Source organism: Vitis vinifera, chromosome 7, assembly GCF_030704535.1.
Source record: "Vitis vinifera cultivar Pinot Noir 40024 chromosome 7, ASM3070453v1".
In the NCBI taxonomy this organism is placed as follows: Eukaryota; Viridiplantae; Streptophyta; class Magnoliopsida; order Vitales; family Vitaceae; genus Vitis; species Vitis vinifera.
In genome coordinates this window covers 7967212-7989081 of record NC_081811.1, presented here as the reverse complement: position 1 = coordinate 7989081, position 21870 = coordinate 7967212, and the positions used below count along the sequence as shown (strand labels likewise).

Genomic DNA, 21870 nt, shown 5'->3' with positions numbered 1-21870 from the left:
TCCTCCAAGCAAAGTCTAGTACCCCGAGGTTGATCTTCTATCTAAAACTGATCAAGCATAATTTGCATCTATGTAGGCTTCCAAGCATAACTCCATACCTTGTTTGAACAACCCTTTACAGGAAGTTCCTTTAACATAGTGTATGATATGATAGACAAATTGAAACGAGAGTCTTTGAGATTGTACATAAACTGATTGACAATAATTACAACATATGTAATGTTTGGTCTACTATGTGCTAAGTAAATGAGTCTACCCACTAGTCATTGGTACATGCCACGATCTATAGCCCCATGCTCTAAGGCCTCTCCTAACTTGTAATTTGGTTCTATGAGGGTGTCCATTAGCTTACATCCAAGTTTCTCGGTTTCTTTGAGAAGATCAATCACTTATTTTTGTTGTGAAACAAAGATAACCTCCTTGGAATGAGCCACTTCAACTCTTAGGAAATACTTCAATCTACCAAACTCTTTAATCTCAAATTCTCTAGCTAATCACTGCTGAAGAGCCTATTTTCTCAAGGATCATTATCGATAACAATGATATCATCCACATATACCAACAATGCTATCACTCCTCCTGAAGTTGAATGCTTAATGAACAAAGTGTGATTACCTTCACTTTGTTTGTATTTTATTGCTAACATCACTTTGGAAAATCTCCCAAACTATGCTCTTGGAGATTGTTTTCAGTCATATAAGGCTTTCTTTAATTTGCATAACTTGGTTCTACCATGACTTTTTCCAAAACCTAGAGAAATTTCTGTATAGATCCCTTTTTCTAAATCCTCGTGCAAAAGTGCATTTTTTTACATCAAATTGTGTAAGCTCTAACCAAATTAGTTGCCAACAACAATAACACCTGCACAATAGTCATCTTAGGTATGAGAGCAAAGGTTTTTGGTAATCAAATTCATAGGTTTGTGTGTCACCTTTAGCTACCAAACTAACCTTATATCTTTCTAGGGATCATCAGCTTTGTCCTTGATTATATATACTCATTTACACCCAACTGGTTTCTTCCTCTTAGGCAACTCTACAATTTCCCACTTTCTATTTTTTTCCAAGGCCTCCATCTCAACCCTCATGGCTTGTCTCTAATTCTCATTGCTAAGTGCCTCAGCAAGGTTTTATGGAGTGCTTATGGTGTACAGATGAGTGAGAAACTTTTGTGGGACTAGGAGGAGTTATAAAATGACAAAGAATGTTGAGTGCATTGTCTTGTACCTTTCCTAATGACAATGGGTAAATTAAGGTCATTGTCAACATTTAAAGTACTAGGAGAGATAGAACTATTACCTGGCCTCGATTCAAAGTCTTGAGTATGCACGGGTTCAATGGTGGTTGTTCTTCTTTTCAAGTAAACTTGCGACGGTTTTGTATCAATAGGCTCTAGATTAGTGTTAATAGAGGGATCTAGTTTATTAATTTTTTGAAGTTGGGTCTGAATCGCACTCACTTGGAATAATATGGACAGAATTGTCATTGACAACAAGGGTCAAATCAAGTTTTGAAGGGAAAGAATTCAAGGGTAACATAGAAAGGTCAAGCCATGGGGGCGAGGGACCTTTGTCTTCTAAAGGTAATGTCTCCCCCTAAAGATTTTTTTTTTTTTTTTTTGATAAGTAAAAGAAGTATATTAAACGAAAAGAGGAAACACCAAAAACCGGTGCCCTCTAGGTATACAGGGAGTATACACACCACCTTCCCTAACTAGGAGCCTAACCACTCTACAAAACTTACAAGAGAAGAATGACTCTCTGCTAGGGAACCCCTGACCCAAAACCAAAGATTACATACAAAAGAATATTTCAACCTTTGAAGCAAAAGGTCCTCATCCCCAAACGCTAACCTATTTCTCTCCTTCCAAACTGACCAAAAAATACATAAAGGCGCCATCTGTCAAGCCTTCCTGCGTCTTTTTCCCACAAACCCTCCATTCCACCCAAGAAGGGTTGTCTTCACTGTACACGAAAGAGTCCAAGATATTCCAAAAAGAGAGAAAAGGAGGTTCCATAGGACCCGCGTCTTGACACAATGCAGTAAAAGATGATCCACTGTTTCTTCTTCAGATAGACAGAGGAAGCACCTGTTTTCCAAAGAGAACCCCCTCCTTTGAAGTTGCTCCTGTGTTAAAACTTTACCCCAAGAAGCCTCCCAAGCAAAGAAAGCTACCTTGGGAGGCACTCTTGCCCTCCAAATTCTTTCACTAGGGAACAAAGAAAGGCCCCCCGGCTCCATCATAGAATAAAGGGATCTAATAGAGAAAGCCCCATTATTTGAAGCTGTCCATATCACTCTATCTTCCTCCTCCCTTTGAACCCTGAAAGCTTGGATCTTCTGCAACAACCGCTCCACCAAATCAATCTCCCAATCGTTAAACGCCCTTGCAAAGAGAGGAGTCCAACCAATCCCATCACCAACAGGATTCCACACCTCCGAAACCCAAGCATTCTTCGACATGGACATGGAAAAAAGAGATGGGAAGGACTCACAAAGAGGCCCATCACCACACCACTTGTCTTTCCAAAATTTCACTCTTTGCCCATTACCCAAATAGAAAACTACCCTGCCATCAAACAACCCCCACTTCTTCCTAATTGCTTTCCAAAGACCAACTCCGTTTCTTCCCATCACATCCCGAGTACACCAGCCCCCCTCCTCTACGCCATACTTGAGGCTAATTACACTCCTCCACAACGCATCTCTCTCATTAGCAAACCTCCAATTCCACTTACACAAAAGGGCGTTATTCATCAAAAATAAATTTCTCACCCCTAGTCCCCCTTTTCTTTTCTCCAAGCATACCAAGTTCCATCTTACAAGGTGAGGTTTATGGGCTAAAGTTCCCCCACCCCACAGAAAATCCCTCTGAATTTTCTCCAATCTCAACCTCACTTTTCTAGGCAAATAAAAGAGAGACATCAAATAAATAGGCATACTGGACATAGTGCTTCTAATTAGGGTGAGTCTTCCCCCTTTAGATATGTACTGCCTCTTCCACATAGTAAGCCTTCTACGAAAACGCTCTTCAACCCCATCCCACACCGCCAAAGAGTTGAAAGCTGCCCTAAGGGGCATTCCCAAATAACTAGAAGGGATCCCTCCCACTTTACACCCCAACTCCAAAGCCAAACCCTCTATATTCAGCACCCTTCCAACCGGGATCATCTCACTCTTCTCTAAGTTGATCCTCAAACCCGAGCACGCCTCAAACCACATGAGAAGCCAACTTAGATAAGTCATCTCGTTTGAAGACTCCTCACAAAAAACCAACGTATCATCCGCAAACAACAAATGCGATATATGCACCCCCTCACCCCTCCCACCACTCACCTTCCACCCAGATAAGTAACCCCCACTAATAGCCCTTCTCATCATACTACTAAAAACCTCCATGGCGATCACAAACAAATAAGGGGAAAGGGGATCTCCTTGTCTTAGCCCCCTCGTGCTTTGGAAACAACCGGAAGGAGACCCATTAACTAACACGGAGAATTTCACCGTGGAGATACACCAATCAATCCACTTTATCCATCTCTAGCCAAACCCCATCTCTTTAAGGACAACCAGCAAAAAGCTCCAGCTAACACGGTCATAAGCCTTCTCTATATCCAACTAGCATAACACCCCTCCCACATTGTTTTTCAATCTTGAGTCCACAGCCTCGTTTGCAATCAGCACTGCATCCAAAATCTGTCTACCCTCCACAAAGGCATTTTGAGACTCTGAGATCACTTTCCCCAACACCTTTTTAATTCTATTGGCCAACACCTTGGCCAGCAACTTATAGAGGCTGCCAACAAGGCTGATGGGCCTGAAATCTTTCAAATCTTCAGCTCCTCCCCTCTTTGGGACTAGAACAAGAAATATTGCATTTAGAGATTTTACAAATCTGCCCCTCTCGTGAAATTCCTTGAAAAAGCCCATTATTTCAGCCTTTACTAAATCCCAACTGAACAACCAAAAGGCCATGGTGAAGCCATCCAGGCCGGGGGCTTTATCCTTGCCAAGATCTGAAAGTGCCGCAAACACCTTCCTTTCCGTAAAGGGAATTTCCAGCCCCTCAGCCTCACAGCTGTCTAATCTCATGAAGGGCAACCCCTCAACACCAGGACGCCACCCCCTTTCTTCAGTATACAGATTTTTAAAAGCACCCACCACACTATTTTTTAAATCTAACTCCTCCGTATGCCAACAATCATCCACTTTCAGCCTAGACAACCAGTTCCTTCTGCTATGCGCGTTCGCCATCCTATGAAAGAATTTAGTATTATTGTCCCCCTCCTTCAACCACAATTCCCTTGATCTCTGTCTCCAAGAAATTTCTTCCCTCAACACCCATGTCTTATAAGCCTCCTTAGCCTCCTTCCTTGCTTCACAATCCTCCAAACTCAGAGTTGAATGATTCTCCACTGCATCCCAGTACACCACCTGGCTAAGAGCTTCTCTCTTCTTAGTCTCAATTACCCCAAAAACTTCTTTATTCCAAGTCTTTAAAAGCCCTTTTAAGGCTCTTAATTTTGCATACAAAACAAAGCTAAAAGACCCAGTAAAAGTTAAACTGTCCCACCATCTACTCATCTGATCCATGAACCCCCTTTCCTCCAGCCACATATTCTCAAATCTGAAAGGTGACGGACCCCTTTTCAAACCTCCACCTTCAAGTAGGATAGGATAATGATCAGAAACTGGTCTAGCAAGAATCCCATGCATGGCTCCATTGAACATTCTGTCCCACTCATCTGTAACTAAGAACCTGTCGAGCCTATATTGGGACTGATTGTTTAACCCCCCTCGCCAAGTAAAGAGACCCCCCTGTAAGGGGTAGTCCCTTAGCTCCAAATCCTCTACCACTTCAGTAAATCTCCTCATTGATGCAGATAACTCACCCCCCCTACTGCGCTCTTCCGGGTATCTGATCATGTTAAAGTCTCCCCCCACACACCAAGGATCTCTCCATAACCCTTTTATTGACCCAAGCTCCTCCCAAAAAACCTCTTTGTCCCTTCTGCACACCGGCCCATAAACTCCAGTGAAAACCCACCTCATCCCATCCATACAATTCTTGAACAGACAAGACACTGAAAACATCCCTTCTTCCACCTCCAACAAATCAATCACTCTGTTGTCCCAAAACACCAGAACACCTCCAGCTGCCCCCTTAGAGTTAATTGCTCTCCAATCAATATGTCTTCCCACCCCAAGGCTGCGAACAATCCCCGTACTCATATCCTTGATTTTAGTCTCCTGCAAGCACACCACGTCCACCTTATTGGATTTTATTATGGACTTAATGATTTTCCTCTTTTCACTATCATTTGCCCCTCTAACATTCCAAGATAAAATCTTTATCTTCATTTAATCCCTGATCCTGAAGCCCCTCCAAACTTGCCTTCATTGGAAGCCAACTTAGCTCTTTTATAGCTTACCGTCCATTCCAGCTTCTTTAATTCCCTACTGGACTTTGACACCGAAGACTTTGTCTTATTATTCTCCCTGTCCTGATTTTTCTTTTCAATTCTCCCCCTCATTCTCCTCAACAGGTATAGGATTTCCTCCTCAAACCCAACTGTCGGCATACCCAAGCAGTGACTAAATTTCGCAAGGCAACTGGAGCTTCATTCTTCCTCTCCATCCCCCACTTCCACCTGAAGGGCCATCGTCTCCACTAATGGGCTTTCTAAAACCCCTCCAAAAGGAACAATGGCTAGATCGGGCCCATTTGCCTCACCACCCGACGCTCTCGGAGACAAGTTCCTATCTTCGTGGACTGAGAGGTCTACCAGCCACTCTTCACACGGAAGATCCCTGCTCCTCGCTTCATCCACGGCCCCAACCAAACCACTGATAACCCCCATCTTCCCCATCACAACACCATCCGACCCCAAGAAAGGAGGAGAAGGAGAAGAAGCCCCAAACCCCACAGAGAAAATAGGGAGTTTGAAGTTACGGGGGTACCTGGAAGCTTCATCCAAAAGCGCGTCATCGGTGGGCTTCAGGTGGTCGAGGTGTGGCGTCTCCCCCTAAAGATAAGAACCAGAGAAATAATTTTCTTTTTCTGCAAAGGTTACATCTAAGGATGAAAATATTGATTCTGACGAATATATCGGTAATTTGATTTTACGAATATATCAGAATATATCAAAAAATATTGGTGGATATTTTGATACAAAATATTGGTGTGATAGAAATTGATAAAGAAAAAAAAAACCTCATAGAAATGTTGGGAAAAACTCTAAAAATGATAGATAAATAATAATATATATATTAAAATTTTTTTAACAAGGAAATTAATATATATTATAGGTATAAAGAAATAACAATATATAAATATTTTTTATTTAAAAATGTTAATAATTTTATTTATAAATTTACATTTATTTTGTATTAAATTATTATATAAAATACATAATAAAATAATTAAAATTTGTCTATTTATAATAATTTTATTTTAACTAATTTATAATATATAATATATGAAAGATTAGTACATGTATACATATATTATTTTGTGTGCACATGTAATAGCAAAGCATATTTGTCCTGATGGTAGAGGTTATTCACTTCAAGCTCAAGGTCCTTAGTTGAAACCTTTCACTTACATATTTAAGTGGTTTTTGTATTTAGCTTTAAAAATGGAATCCCGCATCGAGAAGAATGTTGTATTTAATATGTTAGTGCCCTATTAGCCTCCACATGTGTTAATGGGCTGAGGCATTAATGTTTTGGTATTGGGTCCAACAGTTTTTTCTTCATAGTGAGATGTGTTGTTGTAACCGAAATTACCACCAATATATCCAAAATATCAGTGTAATATCGGAATTTTGCCTATAAAACGACGATAAATGGGGATAAATAACAAAAAATATCTTGATCAAAGTTTCCATGGTGGTTATCATGTCGAGGTGGGTCGATACATGAAATATCGGCAATATTTCTCCGATTTATCATGGCCTTTGCATCCTTGGTTACATCCATAGGTACATAAAATTTTCTAGAAGAAGAGTGATAACATTTGTAGCCCTTTTATGTAGGTGAATACCCCACAAAGATACACCTCAATGCCCTTGGATCTAACTTCTCACGGTAATGTGTATGAATGTTGAACAAATGACACACACCCAAAAACCTTTGGACTCACTTTATAGGAGGTATGACAATTAGGAAAGAATTTTGCAAATACTTCCTTGGCACTTTTGAATCCTAATACTCTAGATGAGACCTAGGTTATCAAATAGGCAGTAGTTAAAACAGCTTCCCAATATGATTTTGGTACTTGTTTTTGAAACAATAATGTCCGAGTAACACCAAGACGATGAACATTTTTCCTTTCAGCAACCCTGTTTTATTGGAGTATATCAACACATGATGACTCATGAATTATCCCCTCTTTTGGAAAGTATGGGAACAAGACTTGATTGAAGTAGTCCCTTGCATTACTAGAAGCCCATTTGAAATAACTCAAGGACAAAAATCAGATTGTTGAACTCAAACACAAGCTCGATGTTCATAACACCAACCAAATGTATTTTCAATGAAAGCTTGACATGCCATACAATATGTAACATGTGCATGTAAAGGCTGTAACCATGTTGACTATCCATTATTTCCATTGGGGAGTAAATCATATCATGAAGCTTGATATATCTGGTTTTTATGTGAAAAATGAAAAATGCTTCCAATTTTCCATTGGCCTGTGCAAGCTAAAACTGAAGCTCACAAGTTGATAGGGGATTGACCTCCTCACTTTCAACTTGGTTGCTCTTTGTTCTGATAGGGGTGGACTTTCAAGCTGGAAGAAGTCCACAAAGTTCACTAGGTTATCTTGTATCTATGTCCACCTGGGCATCTATTCTGGTTTGCATAACATGAGAGCAGATGTTTAATTGTGTGATACCAAATTCATCACTAAATTGGAGACCGTATGTTAATGTGCTGAAAGTATGGAAAGAAAGAGATCAAGTCTCTCTGTCAAAGTTGTAGCCACCGTCCTAATCAAGTTGTTGGCTTGAGATTATAGTATGAAAGTGACTGTTTCTGCAAAGGCAGAAAAGCTTTCCGTCCTTTGACCCAAGCTTTCTGGCCATTGAGTATCGTGCAATCAAATGAGTAATAGAGCTGGTTTGGTTTATTGGACTTTTGAACTTATTGGAGTTACTAAATTACGTGAATTGATTTGAACATTTTAACCTCTTACTGATTATCCTTTTGAACTCTTCATTCTACTTACAAATGCAATCTCTATTTTGGATTGGTTAGGATCTTAGCACTTGACTGGATTCTTCCTTGTAAACTTCAGACATGACCCACATGAAGTTGAAGTTCTTAATATAATTTAAATCCTTGTGGTTGGTTGAAGTAATCTAGGCATCATGCAGTTCCTTCTTGGATTTTGCAGCTATTTGTAGATACACAACTATTCACTGTTCTATCAGATTATCGTCTGTTATGCTTTGAGAACGAGCATGCCTAAACTGTACCAAATACATCAGTTCACAACTTAAAGATGCTAGCCCAGAAATTCAATGGAGAAAGCAGGTAAGGAAGTGTGAAGGAAACAACTTCTGTTGCTACTAATAGTGACCATCCGACTCTTTCATCAGTCTTAAACATTCTCGATGCCATTCATGGTGGTTTGACATGCAGCCAAAAAGGCTGCAAAATTGATTTTTGTGATGTAATGTTATACTAATAATTGCAGATGCCTTGTACTGATGAACAGCCTGTTGTACTAACACAACTGGTCATTATCCCAATCTTTTATGAGGGAGATGATGTTGGGCTTATCAAAGATCAGCCTCTCTTCAAATTCTTGTAAATGTTGATACCCCAATAAAACATTTTATGAAGAAATTGTTGTTCCTATTCCCTCATCTGATTTGTTTTAACCTTGAGACTGTTTTGATCATTTATGGCTTTAATTGGCAACATTTTGAAGTATTTGTACTTTTATTTAAGGCCAAGTCATCTTTTTATGCAATCAAACTTGTTTCTGAATGAATTGTTAATACCTTTCATGCTGAAGTTATATTATTCTATTGAATTTTTTGAGATTGATATTTTCTTGAATTCATCCTGTTAATATCCATTTTAGCAGTGGAAAACAGAGTGGGGAATGGGCCCAATGGGGATGCAGAGGTGGAGTTTGTACACTTGACAATGAAGCCCATAATTACAAAGAGTTGGGAGAATTGACCTTTGGTTGTGTAAGAAAGTTTTAGGAAAAAGGAATTGCAGGCTAATACCCTATGAAGGTACAAATGGTATCCCAACTCCCCTTATACCAAGATGACCACTACAATCCTACAACATACTGCTATCACCACTCATTTACTCTGCTACTTTCTGCATCCCAAAAATAGAGGCCTTCAAACATTAAAACCTCAGGACCTAGGAAAGATACACTTTAAGGCGAGGGTTTGGGTGGGTTTTCAAATCCAGTTCCCAAAAAATATTTTTTGAAAACAGTTGTTAGTATATATATATATTATACTTGAGGAAACTTCTAGGGTCAAGCCCTTGGAACTTTTCACGGGGATTCAAGTCTCTAGGTGGTGATCGCCTTACAATAATCAGCACCAAGTAAATTCAAGATATCATTAGTCATATGATTTGAATCTAAGACCATGTATCACTTATTAGGACCACACTTTCCGATGTTTGCCCTAACCAACTGGGCTACCTTGATGGTTAGTTTTTGAAAATAATTCTTAATTTCTTTTAGAAACAAAATTGTATTTAATTTTTTTACTTATTCTATCCTCTCAATATCATACACAAAACTTTTACAAAAAAACAACCAAATATGATGTAAAATTTTTCCAAATATTTTTCATATTTTTAGTTGTTGCTTAACATATTTTACAAAAAACAACAAAAAATTTTATAATTTATTAAAAAAATAACCTGTTTTTAAAATAAGAGCTCGTTTGGCAGTGATTTTTAAAAGTGTTTCTACCCTTAAAAACACTTTTATGTGTTTTTGGGATGAAAATAAAGTGTTTGGCAAATTTTAAAAAACACTTTTGAAAATCTGGAAAAACACTTGAAGTGATTTTTAGAGAATCACTTGACAGGTGTTTTTTTAAAAAAAAACACTTCAATTTTTTTGAAATATTCCAAAAATGCCCCCCAGTGATAAATCAATTAGAAAATTTTTTTTTTTATAGAAATTAATAGGTGGTCATATATATTGTTTTACTTTTAAAATTATCTTTTATTCAATGTTCTTTTTTTTTTATTGATTTAGATGTTTTTTGTAAATATTTTTTAAAATTTTAGTATAGTGATAAAAAAATTATTATTTTTAATTAGAAAAGTCTTTTTTTTTTTTTAGAAATTAATAGGTAATCATATATTGTTTTAATTTTAAAATTATCTTTTATTCAATGTTATTTTTTTAGTGATTTAGATGTTTTTTTATTAATAAAAAGTTTTTTTTGTTTATCATACCATTTTTTTTAATTAAAATTGTATGTCCTTTTTGGTAATTTATTAATATTAAAAGTGTTTTTATATTTATACAATATATTATCAAAAACACTTTAAAATCATTTTTTCTGATTATCATAAAAGTGTTTTTCATAGAAACACTATAGCAGAAAACACTTCAAATAAAAACACTTCCACTAAAATCACTACCAAACGGGCTCTAAATCTCAAAAGACTGTTTTTTAATTTTATTAAAAGTCGGTATTTTTTAAGTTAGAAAACTGTTTTTACAGTTTCCAAACAGAGCATTAGCCTTTAGAATATTATCTAACCTAATATCAACTAATCTTCTCAGTGGAATAATTGGTATTAGTTCAACGTCAGCTTGATACGACATAAAGGTGTTAGTATGACCTTAAAAATTCATGATCTCCCCATCTTTGGGACAATTATCAGGGAAAGGATCCATTGATATTTGATTTTAAGAAACCATATGGGCAATATAGCCTTTAACCCTTGGCACATTAGTATTTATACATAAAACAAAGAAATTATATACTGGATGCGTATAAACCCAATGAAACCAGCTGATCATATACTATTAAGATGTCTAAACACCCCAAAGTGATATTATGTTCGCTTTGGATACTCTGGTAACAAGATTACTATGTCAAACTTTTGATAACAAGGGTTAATTTCATTCACCTCTTGTGAGGTTTTGACTAAATATATTTAACTCACATCGATTTGAAATTTCATCAAATATCTTCTCAATCCTTTTCATTTATTATTTTCACTCATCACTCATCCCTCATCTCTCCTCTCACTCAAAATTCATCTTCCTTTGTAAGGAAGTGAATGAAACTAACCTTGACAATAACTCAAAGTTTCTGTCTTCAAGGATGTTTCATGGAGAAAAGAAAGAAAACAAAGGATTCCCTCAGGAGATGAGTACAAAGAGTTTTACTGTCAAGGCTAAAACACTCTAGTTATCTGATAAAAATTAGTAGCAAAAGAAGAATGCAATACATACATACTATCCCTCTTCATCTTCAGCATATACATATTATTTCTCTTCATCTTCAGAATCTGACTTTGCAAAAACTGGTTCGGGTTGAGTTTGCGCATATGCTGGAGCAATGAATTTTGGGTCATTTGCTGCAACATCCGCATACTTGAGTATAGCTTCTCTTGGATCCTCCTCCATCCAGGTTTCCTTAATCAAACCCCCTTGCTGTAATATGAGTAAGCAATATTGTAAGTCCCTTTCACCATGTTCATTTCTTTTCTTTTGCTAAAAATATAAGACATGAAAAGAGAAGGAAAAATAAGCGGTTAAAGAATCCCAAAAGAACATTACCTTAAGGAGGTACTGGGTCAACAAGCTTCCCTTAGTAGAACCAACTCTTCCACCAAAGCCTGGTCCTGTTATGGGAAGTTCAGGCTTATGGGACTTGATTGGGTCCTTCAGGATTTTCTCTCGCTGACGTTTACGGCTTGGTTGTTCTCTAAATAAGGGCAGTGCATGAGGATTGTGAATTACAGGCTTTGCCTCAAAATCATCAACCGACTTTTTCCTTGGTGCACGTGCAACACAGACGAGAGCGCCTCTCTCACTAAGAGTTGGATCATATAGTACATGGGTTCCTCCTTGGCTTTTATCCCCAGCTGTGACAAATATCTTCAGGGAAAAAAGGGATAGATTACAAGTTAGTATTCTCTCGCTTCACCTACCTCTGAACACTTGCATATGTTGATATAAGGACCATTGAGAGGGAGAGAGAAAGACAAAGCAAGGAATGGCCTCACATGTACAAAATTTTTTGAACTTGTTAGAAGTGGAAGAGCTTGATATAGACACAGACACACACATGCATTCATACCTTTGATCTAGACTGTAACTTTTTCTATTTCATTTTTTTCTCTATTTTTCCACCCTTCATTGATCACTTTTATCGCATTAATAATTCATACAAGATGAGACTTACCAAAAAAAAAAAATTCATACAAGATGAGACTATCATTCAGTTCAGTCTAAACATGCATGTTGTCTGGTCTTACCTGATTCAGTTTTGGGTGCCAAGCACACTGCACCACACTACAAGTTGGGGATATTCCAACTCTTGACACAAGTTCAAGTTTTGCTCGGTCGTAGAAGCACAACAGGCCTCCATTTGTGCTCTCTCTTTCGACAGACGTTCCAGTTAAAATGAGTTGCTCATCAGGACTAAATGCAATATTTGTTTGAGCATAGTGATTTGGGAGATCTTCAAACACCTGAAGAGGCTTCTTCATTTGACGCAAATCCCAAACCTAATGCACATCAAGTAAGCAATAAATATCCAAATGAAGACATATATCAAGGAAAGTTGAGGGTAACATGATCTTAATAGTATATGTCATTACCTTCAGTGAGCCATCAAAGCTTCTTGACAATAGAATACGCCCATCGCTAGAGAACTTAAGCCCAGTGATTTCATCTGAATGACCTCTTTCAACATGTATATCTGGCCTGCTTCCCCATCCAGGCTTAAGGTTCCATAACTGTAAGATTAATTAAGCAACGGATATAAGAAGCTCGTACAAGGCATATGAAGTCACAAAACAGTATAAAAATATGGCAGCCAACAAAAGGTCCATTCATATTCTACCCCAGCTTATAATCAATCAACGCAATAGAAAAATTAGAACAGAAAACAAGTACCTGTATAGAACCATCTCCTATACCACCCACGATGCATTTTCCTTCATGATCCCAAGCACAGGTGGTAACTGGAACTCTTCCAGGCCTTGCAAGTTTTGGCTTGATGACCTATCCATGGAATGATTGTTGCATTTAATTTAAAGTCATCTATTCAGCAAGTTGAATGATAAATAATATTGCAAAATTCATGTTATCATACAAATTCTCATAACACAAGCATCACATTTCACTGTTAGATGTCAGAATGGGAAGACCTAAAAAAAAAAATTCCCTGCCATCCACTGTAAGAGTCCATTTCAAACCTATCAAGACTATCAGAAGCTCTCCATATAAATATTTCTTGCAATTCAAAAACCAACATTACAAAAGAGGTCCCAACCTTTTTACGTTGGGATACATTGACATAAAAAATTCTTGAAAATTTTCATGGACCTTTGATGCATACACACCTAGAAGATACTCAAAAAAAGAAAGAATTTATTCTTCCTGCAAAATAAAAACACAAAAGAACCATCCATTTCAAGTGCAAACTACAACATGGACCTAAACTAGGAAGTTTGCAGGCCAATAAAAGATGAACCAACAAAAAATTTGTGAATCTTCATCTTAAATTTTAACCAACCTTATCCCATTCTTGAATAAAAAAATGGTTTCAATTTTAACCTCCATGCAGAAAATAAAAAACAAGAATATTATGACAAGATTTATTTATTTATTTATTTATTTTTATAGGCATCATAACAAGAATTTTTCTTTATATTTTTGGCTGTTTACAATTTTTTCAGATTTAGTCTTCTTTTAGCATTGGCATCGGCATCAAGCGCCCTTCCATCTTTAAAGTTGAGTCATGCACTGTCCTAATTTGCAAACCTTTTGTATGCTATACCCTTAAGTAATTTCTCCTTCAGTACTTTGAAGTGAAAGCAATAGGAAATACCATAAAACAAAGAAATATAAGTGCATAGAAAGATGCATAGCTTATAACACCTTGTATATGTTGCATTCATGTCAGTGATAAGTGGACGAAAAAAACAGACCTGCTTTTGACTTTTGAAATCGTTTACATCCCATATACGCAGTGATCCATCTTCTGATGATGTTAAAATTGTCTCCTTTGTCTTGGGGTGCCACTCCCCACAAGTTAATCCAGATATGTGCCCCTTGGTATTCTTTAGATCACGAATATACATGTCCCCCTTTACGAACTCACCTAGAGTGAGCCCGTCACGGTCATATATCTAAAATAAAGAAATTGACCATCAAATGAAGAAATTGACAATCATTATTATCATATGATACACTAAAGGCTCTAAGAAAATGACCACATAGAAAAAAACCATACATAGAAATACCTTAGCTTGGGCTGATCCTGTCACACACAAAAAACGATCTGAAGTTGGACTCCAACTTAAATTACGAACTTGGTGACCTTCAGATGGTTCCAGCTGTCTAAATGATGCCAAACGAGAATTCATCCCTTGAAAGTCATACATCCGGACTGTATAATCATAACTACCGGAAAGAACTCTGGATCCCGAGTGATCAACAGCAAGAGCCGAAACAACCTGTCAAAAGCATTCCCATTCAAATGAGCCTTTAAGAGCTAAACTCTTAAGACACACGGTTCGCAGCATTTGCCAAAATCCTGCACACTGGTGTTGCCTTCCATTTATTTATTATTATTATTATTTTTTCATAATAAGTATGTCAACATTTAAATTTCAATGTGAGCACAAGATAACACAACAAGAGTGTTTTGAACTTCTCAAAAAGTCCCAGAAAATGGAAACGAAGTGATAAAATTTCAGAATCATCATGTTCCATTCTTTTACTTTCTTAAACAATAATCGGAAACAAAAAACCAGCCTTTTATGATTTCTTTAGAAAAAACCCAGTTCAGAGTGTGCCTTTTTTTCCCTCTTAGTTTTTCAGAAGTGAACTTAAACGCATGCTTCCCACATTATTTTCTTTGTTTCTGCAGTTCAAGCAAAGAAACATGGGCTATTGTAAACCAAACCAATTTCGCCCTAAGCTTTTGGAGTTGCAATTTTATCTGCATTTTGACATGGTATTGCTTCTAAGCAATTCTCATTTCATCCTATTGTAGGTAGGCAGTTTCCCTCTGTACAATTTCAGTTCGTTTCAATATAATCAAGATGTAAACACAGCTCGAATACTTAAGATTCAAAGAGAAAAGCTATGTAACTTATACTCAATAGACGGGAGAAGCGAAGATGGTTACCTTGGAATGCCCCTTGAGCACAATCTCATTACTCAACGGAATCCGATGCCGATTCTCTTCTTCTTCTTCTTCTTCTTCGGCCAAATCATCATCGGAATCCGAATCCGTTGGCGGCGGACGCGGCGGCCCAATCATCACGCTACCATCATCATCATCATCCATCTCCGCCGGTGGTGGTCGCGGCGGTCCAATCAGGGCACCATCACCATCCTCATCCTCATCATCATCTGAATTCGAAGCCACCGGAGGTGGCCGAGACGGTCCGATCATCACACCACCATCATCCTCATCAGCCGGAGGTGGCCGAGGGGGTCCAACGGCAACATCATCATCGGCGCTGGAAGAGCTAGGGTTTGTAAGGCTAGCATCGTCGCGGTGGCGCGAAGTGGAGGTGGATTTAGGGTTTCGAAGAGAGGTCAACCAGGCTTTGGAAGAGAAGGACAGAGAAGGGAGGCCTTGGTTGTTGTTGTCCTGTCGGTCGGTGGTGGTGGCCGCGGCGGTCGATGGACGGCGAGCAGTGGCGTTATGGATGGCTTCAAGAGGGGTAAGGGACTTGGATTGCTTGCCGAACGCGAGGGGAAAGTGTGACCGAAAACCGTCGTAGATCTCCTCTTCGTCCTCCGCCATGGAACCGCCGTTGATGGTGGAAGTAGACGCCGGAGAGGCGCGTCGGCTCTGTATATCGCCACGCCGCCAAGTTGTTGTTGGTCCAGGCCCAATATCGGCCCACGATGACCCATGAACCTTTGGAGAATATTTTTGGATGAAGTCAGCCTAATAGAACCTAAAACAAAAATTCAAATAAATAAATAAATAAATAAAATTCCCCCAATATTATATATGAAAATTTTAATTTAAATAATAAATAATATTGGTTACTTTTATTAAATTAAAGTATAACTATTATCATTCTAAATATGTTCCTATTTGTTCTATATATTACATCATCAAATACGATTTTACCTTTTAATGAAATTTTGGATGAGACATCCGTGCTTATAATTTTGATTGTGAATTCATGATTACATCCTATTATTCAATTACATTAATTATAATATATTGAAAAATCATATTATTAAAAGGGTTATTTCTAGTCCCTTCAATCAAGAATGGTACCAAACCAAACTTACCCTTCAATCAAGAGAGGTCATAATGGCCAAAAGAAGGTTACAAAATCAAGCCTATATAATAACAGAGGAACAAGAATGAAAGGTATTTAACTTCTCCTCCCAAAAATTCATTCCATAAAAGTCCTCTAAGCTTACTTAACCATTGGAGAGATTTGCCTAGAACACATGCGGATACATCCTTTTTGTAGAAGACAAGAGAGCGCGTTGGGGTAGCTACCCAAAGGATAAGTGTTGAGCAGGAACCGATAGTGAGCATTCTTTTTCACTCATATTCAAAAGCTTTCGTGAGAGCCACCATTATGATTGCATCACCTTCTCTCATTCATCTTAAGTCCTTCAAAGAATAAAGTTAAAAAAGTTGTCATCCTAGCTCAATCGAGGAGTGCACCTATATAAGAAAAATTGGCCATTGAATCTTAGAAGTAAAATGGCCATCACATGTTGCAGTGATACATGATCTCAGATGAGCATGAAACTATTTCAAGGATAATGATCTATCATGCATCAACTTAAATTCAATAAGAGTTATGTTTACTACTTTTATATATTTTTTTTTGTTTACTTGCTTTGGTTCTTAGTGCTCTTTCCACGTATTGTTGTTCTAACAATCTTAGATCTAAGAGTTAGGCCTTTACATGCGTGGATTTGTCTTAGGGTAGATAAGAATAACAAAATCTCATATAACTAGGGATGAAGAATTACCAAGAATCCCTATTATCAAGGAATGAGATATTGTACTATTCTCTAATTCAAACTAACATTAGAGGATATTTTTATCTTCATCTATTATGCCTCAATCCTTCATTCATTCCATTTTTAGTTCGATTTTACCCATTGTTTTTCCTTAGCTCTAACCCTAGGTTTTCATGTTTCACATCCCAAGATGGCTTTTTAGCCTCTCATGGTGGTGATTTCATTCACACAATCCATAAAAGAATAATAAAGAATCATTATTGAATAAAATAAATTAGAAACAATTGATTAAAATAAAGAAAACAAATCGAGAATCTTCAATGTCGTCTTCTTTTCCCAAGAAAATCCAAGAACATTTAATAATTCCCTAACTTTTAAAAATAGAACTCTAATGCCCTATTTATAGACCAAAATTTAAGTTGACACATGGAAATATCTTAGAAAGCATGTAAAATCTTCTTTCCAATTCAAGGGCTCTCAATAAAAGTTGTAAAAATTTGAGTCGTAGGAGCCTTTAATAAAAATATGTTGATTTCGCATGAGGATGATCCATTTTGCATGGTCATGCGAAATATAAATGAATTGGCAACATTCTAACATCATTCTGGCACATTTGGCATGGCCATGCAAAACGTCACATGGTCATGTGAAACTAATTTCCAAGCTACTGCAAAAACAATATCTTTGGTCCATTTCACGCGATCATCGAAAAATTTCACATGTTAATGCCAAAATTCGCTTGTTCATGCGAAATTGACACTCCTTTGATTTCTCTTTGTGTAGTTATTTTCAATCATCCATATCTTTCTCGTTTCAACTCTGATTTGCATAATTTTTAAAATGTTGGATTCTTGACTTCTTGAGCTTCAAAACAATATGTAGCATGCCCAAAAATAACCTTGCGAAGAACTCCAAATATCACCTCAAAGTCATAGTATATGTTGTTGCTAGAATTTGAGTTCCAATTGGAATGTATGAACTTCAAGCCATATCCTTCAACCTTCTTTCTTATGTTTGTTTGCTCTCCAACTCTTTCCACAACCTTCTTTTCTTTCTCTCATGCTATGAATTTCTCCACTTTCATTTATCAAAATTTTCATCATGCTTCACACTTTTAAAGCTCATTCTAAGCATGTTTAGTCTTTTTTCTACCATGACTAAAAATAATTTCTCCAACTTGCATCCTTTTTATCCTTTAAACCTAAGATTTAGCTCAAGATATATGTTAGATCCATGGCTAGGGTCTTAGCAACAATTCAAGTTAAGTCAAGTGAATTGAGACGTTACATTTGCATAATTCCTTTCTATATGTGCCATTAGAGCACAATTTGTGGCTCTAATCATATTCCCCAATCAAGTATGCTAAAGAAATGTAAAAAAAGATGAATGAGAAATATATCTTAGAAGATTTTTAAGTTTCAAAAATACGACATGGGAAATTTTAGAAATTCCTAAATAACCAAGGATATAAATGTATTATGTGAAAATTCATGACTATAATATGCTTATCAAAGACCTAATGAAAACATACAACTTCCTGAATCTTTTGTACTTTATGGAAGCCCTCTTGAACTCCTAGAAAGGTTATAAGAATAATATGAAGCATAAAAAGAAGCACATGTCCTTTGAAAATATCATCATCCATGTCTGAGTTAAGGAACAAAATCTAACATAAAGGACAAGGTCGAGAAAACCAAGAAGCTATCTTCCAAAGTAAACTTGATAAAACATAAGCCTAAGTCAAATAAGAATAACAGGTTTAGAAAGCAAATCTCTATGTGTGTGTATCCCTAAATTACTCTGATCCTAGCCTTAAATTGCTTAGGGTGTATGCAAACTACTCCTATGGCTCTCTAAATCTAACTAGTAAATGCATACATGCATAAAAACCTTAGATCTAGAGGTTTAGAGTGTTTTACCTCATATATGGATGTTCTATAATCAACATGTTGCTAGTTTCAACTCAGTCGAATAAGAATCATTGATTATCTCTGTTGTCCATTTCTTATTCATTCAGGACACTTTGTCGATGTTCCATTCTTAAACCATAAGTACTCTAAATGTTAGAAAATATAATGGAAGACCACCTAAGCAAACCAATCGAAGGGATTTAGCTTATTTGAATTGAACAATAGCAGTTTAAAGTTAAGCTTATGACAAGTAGTGTTGTTACTCGATCGTGGAGAAAGTGCATCTCAAAGTACAAAGCAACGGATCAAGCACTTTGGCTTTATCCTATAGAATCCACCATAGGTTGGGTTTGAGAATCGTGTGATAGGTAACTATCTAGCATGGTTTGAAGAGTACTTTTAGTCTACGCTAGTGAATAAAGGCCCCCTTATTAAGTAAGAAATAAGCGACTTTTCCAAGTCACCATTAGCTCTATTTATTATCATGGTGAATCTGTGAATCAAGATGTCAAACTAAGATCTTATTTCAGTTCAATACACCACTTATGAGATTCACTTTTGGCTTTTGTCTCAATAGGTGTATTATTCTACATTTTCCCAAAAGAACAATCATTTGTTTCATTCTTCTTCTATACCATCGCTTGAATAAAGACTCCTGATCGACTCAACTTTCCTAAATGCCCACCACTAGCCCTTCTCATTTCTAGGTTTAGATTTCTCATGTCATTTCAATTGTTAATTTCTATAGTAAATGTCATATATTTCACAAACTCAAAAGTCTTCCACCGCAATGACTTTTTATCCTTGAATCCAAGCACTAGAGTGGATGAAGGTCTCTTAGAGGGGTGGTAGTTAGGGTCTTCTCTCTCTAGAATGAATAGGAAGACAAGAATGAAGCTTTAACCCTTAAGAAGAGGTTTATATAGGTTTCCTTGTGTGCTTAAGTGACTTAATCTTATCTTGGCGTGGGTCTCTTAATTTAGTTCACTTGGTGTTGGGATTGAGTTCTTAAAGCAAGACATGATGTAACAAAGTTAGACCTCATTATCTTATTGCTAACTATTTTATGCATTGACATTGATTTAAGCATTCAACCAATATCACTTGTATTGTATATGACTTAGGTACATTGAGAGTTGCATAAAGGATACAACTTTTGGGTTCCTTGCAAGATGATGAATTATTCATAATCAATTAATGGATTTAGGCAATCTAATAGAGACTATAGTGTACCACCTTCTAATTGGAGGGATGACTTATTTTGGTCATCGGGATGAATTTCCCATGATGAGTGCACTAGTGTGTATGGTTAAATATTGGACAAAATTTATAATGAATTATGACGTAAGTATATTATATGGTCATGATTCATCAAACTACTATGTTGCATGGATTTTCAACCTTGAGAGGATATTGAGTTTGTGTTAAAATCAAAAAGAGGCTTTAACTTATGGGTGTGGTCATATATTCCTTACAGCTTAGGTCACTGTTGATGGAGGTTGGTAACAACATGTATTCTCAATAAAAAAAACACTATGATATCTCATGAGATTGAGCTAATGTGTCCCTTTAGGTAATTCAAAGGACATGTGATCATGAAATTTGTGGCCATAGTAATTCCTTTAGTGGAATTTGACATATGATCTTTAGAACTAAAGTATGTTAGTTGGTCACATAATAAAATGATATGTAACTCAAGGATTTGAGAGGTAATCTTAATGGTTAATAGTATTTTTTGTTATATTACGAACACTAGTTCATGAGGAGTCTGCATGCAATAGATAGTAGGTCACATACTTGAATTTGTCTCGATGTAATATATAAGATACTAGAGTGTAGTTAACTCTCTTTAGTGGAGTATCGAGTTAACTTTAGAATTAGATTATGAGAAAGTCAATGTTTTTCTACGAGTCCTAGTGGTTCCTGCTCGAGTTCCTAATTCATATTGGAACACACTATGAGGATATTTTGGTATGTAATTTATAAGTGTGTATAAGAGTGTTTTGGTAAAAACGCAAGGTTGCACTAAATCTTATGAAATGACTTTCTAGAATGGGTTAATTAATAGAGTATGTTAAAGCTAATTAATCGATTAAGACCCAAGTGGGCTAGATTAAGTGACTCAAACCCAATTTGGGCTTAACTTACTTAAGCCCATAGGAAATCCTATATAAACCCCCTTAGGGATTAAAGATTTAGTATTATAGTTCAATTTTATGAAATTTTAGAGAGAAGAACTCTAACCATCATTTGAAGAGAGAAAAATTCAATATTCTCTTGTGACAAGACCCATGGAGGGAAAGATTGGGTAGAAGATTGTTGGGTAGACGAGTTCTACGACAACCATACAATTTCAAAGTCTTCATCAAATGGAAATCGATTTGGGAACATCTAGATCGTAGGTATAAAACTTTCGCCTTTAGATCTAGTATTTTTTTTTTATAGTTTTTGTAGTCATAAGTTTCCACTGGTTTAGATCTAGGAAAGCCAATGATAGATGCATGCACCCTATGTGATCTAAAGCCAAGGAATAGAGTAATCCGAAATTTCCTACACTTAGGTCCTAATTGATTAATTAGCCCTATTGAGTTTCAATTAATCAATCAGCCTAATCCAGAAAGACGATTCACAAGCTCTTATACAATCTTGTGTATTTACCAAAACACCTTTTATGTACTCTTGTGAATAAAAAACCTAAATACCCCTTAATAAACTTATCATCAAGGAATACAAGTTTGAGTGTGAACCACTAAAACCC

The 21870-nt window shown here is 36.7% G+C and overlaps 2 protein-coding genes across 7 annotated transcripts in view; one reads left to right on the top strand and one right to left on the bottom strand.

Annotated features, from left to right (window-relative positions):
• Positions 1 to 9310, top strand: part of LOC100249696 (uncharacterized) — a 105668-nt gene extending 96358 nt beyond the window's left edge. For 4 of the 6 annotated variants that reach the window (XM_010654128.3, XM_010654125.3, XM_010654126.3 and 1 more), the window contains one exon: positions 8401 to 8875. In XM_010654128.3, coding sequence (XP_010652430.1) covers positions 8401 to 8475 — 75 coding nt within the window. In that variant the 3' untranslated portion in view covers positions 8476 to 8875. Of the gene's footprint in view, positions 1 to 8400; positions 8876 to 9096 lie in introns of those variants that run through there. The other 2 variants (XR_786247.3, XM_010654129.3) reach the window with 2 other exon arrangements.
• Positions 9311 to 11320: 2010 nt separating this feature from the next.
• LOC100256585 (uncharacterized) lies at positions 11321 to 16184 on the bottom strand. Its single transcript, XM_010654124.3, has 8 exons — positions 15380 to 16184; positions 14490 to 14702; positions 14175 to 14375; positions 13138 to 13245; positions 12840 to 12977; positions 12495 to 12746; positions 11794 to 12114; positions 11321 to 11667 (listed from the first exon to the last, which is right to left on the bottom strand). The coding sequence occupies exons 1-8, from the start codon at positions 16004 to 16006 to the stop codon at positions 11500 to 11502; spliced, it is 2028 nt and encodes a 675-aa protein (XP_010652426.1). The 5' UTR covers positions 16007 to 16184; the 3' UTR covers positions 11321 to 11499.
• Between the last annotated feature and the right edge of the window lie 5686 nt (positions 16185 to 21870).